The 7547-nt window shown below is 27.9% G+C and overlaps 1 protein-coding gene across 1 annotated transcript; it reads right to left on the bottom strand.

Moving 5' to 3' along the window:
* Positions 1–1839: 1839 nt before the first annotated feature.
* LOC112707521 (uncharacterized) lies at positions 1840–6518 on the bottom strand. The gene is made up of 5 exons (XM_025759283.3): positions 6050–6518; positions 4850–4927; positions 4216–4315; positions 3507–3649; positions 1840–2171 (listed from the first exon to the last, which is right to left on the bottom strand). Exons 1-5 carry the CDS (start codon positions 6368–6370, stop codon positions 1962–1964), a joined length of 852 nt encoding a protein of 283 aa, XP_025615068.1. The 5' UTR covers positions 6371–6518; the 3' UTR covers positions 1840–1961.
* Positions 6519–7547: the final 1029 nt, after the last annotated feature.

Genomic DNA, 7547 nt, shown 5'->3' with positions numbered 1-7547 from the left:
TTCAAAAGTTTATTCTACTAGTAAATATAATTTTAAATGATACGGAAAATTAAGTTCTTCAATAATTTAAAACTGAAAAACTTTTACTCTTCTTTTTTGAGAAATACTAAAATAATAATTTTTTTTTATTTGTAAAATATACTTGATCATCAAAATTTAATTTAAGATATAGAGCTAGCAACTTTTTATTGACTAAATTGAATTTTAATTGGACGCGATATATAATATTAAAGTTTAGATCTTGTTTCGTTATGGAATAATTCTTTAGTATATTAGTAGTTTTTATGTTTTTTAAATTGAGTCATTTATAGGAATTAATAGGGACATAAAAAATATTGTGTAAAAATTAATTATCATATATACGGATTCACATAATTTACTTCTGCTTAATATATTAAAACTAATTTTTTTTCCAACTAATAAAAATGAGATGTCAATTTCTCATAAATCTATTTTTTCTCCAAAATGAATGCATTTAATGAATAGTACATAATTATACTAATTTAGGAAAATATATTTATTATAATTATATAAAATCAATATTTAATACATTATTAAACTACTTATCAATTATCAATAAAAAATATTTTTAATCATTTTAAAGAATAATGTATAATTATATTAATTTAGAAAATTATCTTTATTATAATTATATAAAATCAATATTTAATGCATTATCTATCTATCTATCTATTCTATTATATAAAAATCGAATTTTTACATCTAATAATAGAGTCGACGTAGCATGCTTTTGAGAATGTTTTTTAATTTATTTTTTTAAACTCATTAAATACAATTCATTATGATAAATTAATTATATAAACTAATTGATTTGATTAGATATTTAAGTATCACACAATTTAAAATTATATATCAATTAATTTATTTGATTTTTATGATATATAAATTTAAGAATATATATATATATATATATATATATATATATATATATATATATATATATATATATATATTAAATATGAAGAAAACTTTAAGTTTAAGAGGAGAGGGTCATTGCCCCTTCTTGTATATAAGGCTCTTGTTCCTTGATGCACTTGATCCAAATTTCTCATTTTCATTTCTCAATTCTTTGTAATTTTATACATACTTTTTTTGCTCTTTGTTCATTCTCAAAGATATAAAGACCCTCGTATACTCGTTTTAATTTTGCTTAATGTGATTTTTGTTTTAACTATCTTATATTCTTCCAATTTTTTTATCTTATACTCTTCCAATTTTCAACATTGCTTTACAAAAACTACTCTTTAAAAAATTTATTTACTTTGTATTATATACTTGTATTCTACCCGTATGACTCTTTATCTCACTCTAATTCCTCTAGTTTCACTAAAACTTTCTTTATCTCACTCTAATTCCTCTAGTTTCACTAAAACTTTCTTGTCATTGAAGAATAACTTCTGCCATTAACTCCACATCTCATTTGCACTTTTACGTATTTCCCAGCTTGCTTCTTCATCTACCAGTCTCTAGAAGTTTCAGAAAATGACATGCTATGTATTAATTACTTGCATTCCTTTTCATGATTATTGTATAATGAACGCTGAGTTAAACATTAATTCCATAGGTCATGCCATTTTTCCTACAGGCTACGGTGCCCAGTTTGGGTAACCAACTTAATTAAGCTCATTTTGATAAAATAACTTAAATAATAAATGACTATGTTAAAAATAACTTATAAATAAGTTATTTTGTATTTGAATTTTTAACTCTAAAAATGTTTATTTTATAGAAATGTGATGAAAAATAAAAGTATTATGAGAGAAATCATTTTTTTTTACTTCTCTATAAGCTCCTAAATAACTTCTTAAAAAGTTACAATTTGGTTTTGAAAATTGCACCAAACATTAATACTACTACTTTTCATAAGTCAAAAGTTAAAAAAAATTACTTCTAAAGTTCCCAAAAGGGCCCTAAGTATCTTTTACAACATCTACATTCTTCTACTCTCCCTTATGGAGGTTATGGAGGATATACAAAGATGCAGAAGATAAGAAAATACAGACTGAATAACTAAGTAAATCCATTCCTGTGGAAATGGCTACCATTTTGCTTCTCTCAAACATTTTTACCAGAAGAATCATGACTATAACGTGCCCCACTTTTGTCTTCAGTTCGTCCAGTGAGCTAATCTTCATCCATTTAGGCCTCTCCTGAAAAAAGAGGGGAAGAAAATATAAGCTATTATTGTTAGTGATCAAAACAGACAAAAAATGTTGATTAAAAGATGGACCTTTCAGAAGGCTTAGGATGCGATCATGAGTTGCAATGAAAATGAAAGAGGAAGCTTTGGAGGGGAAAAAAGGAAAGAGAAGGAAGCACTTATTCACAAGTTTAAAATAGATAAAGAGGAGGCCGGCAAAATACTTATTATACCTTTTTACAGTTTTATCCTTTGCTAATATAACTTATTATTCTTGAAAGAGTATTATGTCAAGTAGATCCTTGAGAAATTTTGTGATGAACTTATAGGTTCCTAGGGGAGGAGAAAAAACAAAGTGCTTGAGACAATATTAGTCGGCGACTAGGATTCAATCAATGAACAAGCCAGAAAACATAGGATTCCGATTTCTATAATGATAATATGATATGTATTTCAATATTTCATTGAATTATACAGGGTAAATTACAGTTACACAACTGAGCAGGCGTTTGTTTTTGTTTTACTTAAATCATGGTAACAAACAACCTTGTCAGTAGTGGCGAATCCAGAAATCTTACAAAGAAAAGGCCGGAAACAAAAAATTTAAAGTGCCATACTAAAATTGAAAGTTTTAATAAAAAAATAATTGTATATTTTAATATTATTTTAAACTAAAATTAATTTTAAAAAATTGATTTATATCAAAGTTTTTTTTTTCATAAAATTCTAATTTTTATCCTTATTATAAAAGATATAGCATAAATAATATAAATTTGTTTCCCTAATACTTTTAGTATATGTATTTAAAATAAATTAGTGAATATAATATATAAGATATATTCATATTAATAAATAATTTACTTAATATATTCTGATTTTAATATCATAAAAAAATAAAATTTAATCTAATTTATTTTTATGTATATATTTTATTATTACATTCAATTAGGAATTATTATAAAAATTAAAGTATTTTTATATGATAATTGATGGAAGAATTACAAAAAAGAAAACAAAAATTAGAAAGAACAAAAAAATAACTTTAAAATGCACCAAATGAGATTTAAACCCATGTTTTGGGCATAAAATGCCCCTTTTTAACCACTAAACTAATAGATGTATTATTGAAAGTTTTAGACATCATATAATATATTTTAAGTTTCGAAAATCAGGGGGCTGGCAACTAGTCCCCCCCCCCCCCCCCCCTTCTCCTAAAATCCGCCTCTGCTTGACAGGTAAGAGTAAAACAATAAGAAGCTGAAATAGATACTGCAATTTAATGCCTCATAATATATGAAAATGCATGGTTGTTACTATAGTTTCAGATCAGAGGGCTTGAGAATACCTTCAAAACAAACATTCCAAACAAAGAGGATCCTACAAGAGCACGATCAACAGCAGGTTTCTCATGTGAAGATGTATTGCTTATGAACAATCCGTACAGTCCCATTCCAAATATCAGCATAACCGTACCAGCCAAATAAACATCTGCAGCAACAAGATTCATGCATTTCAATGGCGAAAAAGTGAAAAACAAAGAATGATTCAGTCCAAGTAGGGTACATAATCTTATAAGCAATCCAGACCAGGATCCGAAGCAAAAAATGGTGTGTTTACAAGTGAAAACATAAAATGATATATGCTATTTAAGCATTTGGGACCGTGCAGGTCAAACAAAATCTATATGTCTAATTCCTTTTTTTTTTTTCTTTTTTTGGTTTGAAAAGGAATATTTTCATATAATTATCAAACATGACATAGGTGTGACTTTGCAAAACCGTAATGTAGCCGTGTGAATTGTGATTTGAAAGTCATGGCTTTAAATTCTAAAAGCAGCATCCTGGTTGCATGGATAACAGGATAACAACAACTAAATCATATCAGTGTTTGTCTCATTTATATTTAAATCATGTTTATAAAATTGTAAATATTTTTCCCAATTTCTTTTCACAGTTAATCATTTCCTGGACCAAGTAACAGAATATTATAGAGTATGTCCAATTAAGTCACTATGAAAAAAGGGTATATGTCAATTCTGATAGATGATGAATTACCAATTGCTTCAACCAGTCGCAGAACCATCTTTCCAGAGTGAACTCCTTTGACACAGCTTGACCAATAGACTTTGTATGCATCAATAATATAAATACAACCCTAAAATGGTAGAGGATAGTAAGATAGATACATGTAGGATCACTCGTGATATGAACCTAACAATATTCAAATGTTACAAACTAAACAATTTAATGGGTAGACTACCAAAGTGGTATCCGAACGAAACATGTACCCTAAAAGCTGGAAAGTTATTCTTGGCCTCCGAAAGATTATAGACTTTTGACAACATGATCTAACCATGAGTTACTTCAAGATAGTTGTTAAGAAGTATAATATCCAATTATGACTATTTTGTCAAATGTAATCATTCAAGGTAAACACAAGAAACTTTTGGGAGACAGAGACAGTACCAGGAAGCAAACGCAGCCTTGGCCCTTGGGGTCCATTTTTCCAGAACTAGAATCTTTTGGGTACTTATTTTAGTGGTCTAGTCCAATTTAATTATCAGAATAATGTACATAGGTAAACAAAGAAGTAGAGTTCTCCATCAGAGAAACCAATAACATAAATAAAAGAGATAATCTCACAGCTGAGCTCAATAGTGTTTACATGAAAGGTGTTCAGAGACTATACGTTTAGGAAGCACAATAGTGAACCAGCCAATGAACCTCCAACAGCGAATAGTGCCAAGAAACGGAAGTCGAATATAAGCTGCTCAAAAAATGGAAAACCAGAAAGCTTCTAATTAGAGAAGAGAATGAATAACAAGTACTAGTTTATAACTAATTTCAACCAACTACCCCATATAACCCAAACCATAACCAGCAAGAACTCCATTAAGAAAAAGAATCTTGAAAAGAAAATAAAGACAACCCCTTCTTCCTCATTGTGCGAGAGTGAGGATTGATTAAAAGTAAGGGCATCGCTGCATAGTAGATTGGGCAATGAATCCATGGAATATGCTATCAATTATCTATTATGACATTTATGTAACGGTGGATGAAAACACCTATGCATATTTAATTGAAATTATATAGATTCAATAGGAATACAAGAAAAAGTTAAAATGCTCTATTCTAAATTCTGTGCTCAACATTAATTACTATCACCCCTCACAGTTAACTAATTAACTACTTCTCTCACTTGTCTCCCTCCCCTAACTAAAAAATCAGAGAAATTTTAACCGTAAATATCAGCACAGAAATCATTGGCTTGCAACTTCCATCCAAAATCAGCAAGAAAACTCGTTAATTTTAAAAACAAAATAAATGCTCCTCCGTCTTAATTAACTTTACAGTTTTAGACGTTCACCTAAAGGATAATTGAAATGTATTAGAATTATAAAACTCTAAAATTAATTTATAAAATGACTCGTACTTTATAACAATATATACTGAGCATATGTCAGAGATTGTAACTTCTTTATTCTGATTTCTAATACTTATACTATGACCTCTCGATTATTAAAGGATAAAACTAATATCACATTTCTTATTATTTGACTACTAATACGCTAGTACCAATAACATGAATAATTACTCTCTTAGACGATGTATATTTTGCATTGATACTATTATTGAGGATAATTATTTCATATATTTAATAGGAGAATGAATATGATGAATAATTACTCTCTTAAACGATGTATATTTTGCATTGACACTATTATTGAGGATGATTATAGTATACTGATAAGGCATATGAGTAAAAACAACAGCAATACTAAGCAACCAACAAAACTTATACACTTGGCTAATTCAAAAGCCTAAATACTAAATTCTCTAAATTCTAATGGTATAGAAATAAGATGTTAATCAAAATATTGACTAATACCCTTTCAATGTTAGACTCCGTAGATCGGAAAAACCTAACAGCAGGGTTGCCATTAGGGCTGGCGAATGCGTAATTGAAGACAGGGTCAGGTGGCCTAGACTCAACGAAAGGTGTTGAGGATGAAGTTGTTGTTGTAGCAGATGGAGCAATCGGTGATGATTGTGATGATGATGATGTTTTCGGTTCAGATGAAGAAGAAGAAGAGCCTACGGAAGCATTTGGACTTGAAACTCGACGGCGAAGAAATGAGTGGCTTCGGCGGATTGGTGCGGAGAGGGAAGGTGGAGAGGGAGAGATGAAGGTGCATGTGTAAAGAGCCATTAAGAATGGAAGAAGAAAGGAAACTCAAATTTAAAATAATGATCGTGAATAAAAAATTAAAAATGTAAGGTGCTAAGGGAGTATGTAATATTAATAATTTAATATAGAAATTATACAGTACAAAAACATAAAAGGGACAAGATTTGATAAGATGCTAAGATGGTTGGTTAGGTGGTATCCACACACGTTACTCTCGTAGTCAGGCCGGTCAACTAAAAATATCAAGAGATTCTTAAATGTATTTTACCCTAATAATTTTGAGGGTAAATCACAATAATAAATTAATGGGAGCAAAATTTTACACAAATATGTTAAACCAAAATCTGCTTCGTGAATCCATCAATATATATTTATATGTAGTTCGAACCAACTTAGATTCAAATTCTATTTCTATATAATTCGAACTAAATACGTGCACACACTAATTCGAACCAAATAGGTTCAAATTATACACAACACACACGCACACACTAATTCGAACCAGCTTGGTTCGAATTACACACATAGTAATTTCTATGTTGTTAAAAAATTAATAATTTATTAAAAAAATTTTATTAAAAAATTTAATAATTTAAAAATTAAAAAAAAATATATTTTATTTCATACATTAAAAAAGCTAACAAAATATTTAATTATGAGACTTCTTTAAAATATTTGTGATCTATCAATTCGAATTTCATACAATACTCTTTTGTCCATTTTTAATAGCTCATGAATATTTTTTAATAAATTTATTTAAATTATACTAAAAAAATATTTTATTCTATGCAAAACAATTTAAAAAATGGCTTAAAAAATGTTAGGAGTACTATACAAATTTATAATGTTCTAATAACTTAGGTAAATACATCCATATACTCAAATTTTAAATAAAATACTCTACATAGTCAATAATAATTTAGAAATGAAAGAAAATATTTTATTCTATACAAAACAATTAAAAAATATATTTTATTCCAATACAAAAAAAATTTAAAAAATGGCTTAAAAAATGTTATGAGTACTATAAAAATTTGTAATATTTTAGTGATTTAGGTAAATACATGATAAAAATATTTTTTCTTTAAGATCTAAATTATTATTGGCTATGTAGAGTATTTCTATAATGACCTAAGCCAACCATATATTACAAATTTTTATAGTACTCCTAAATTATATGGTGATTCGAATCACCATA

This window comes from Arachis hypogaea, chromosome 8, assembly GCF_003086295.3.
Source record: "Arachis hypogaea cultivar Tifrunner chromosome 8, arahy.Tifrunner.gnm2.J5K5, whole genome shotgun sequence".
Classification (NCBI taxonomy): domain Eukaryota; kingdom Viridiplantae; phylum Streptophyta; class Magnoliopsida; order Fabales; family Fabaceae; genus Arachis; species Arachis hypogaea.
This window is presented reverse-complemented; position numbering and strand designations above follow the sequence as displayed.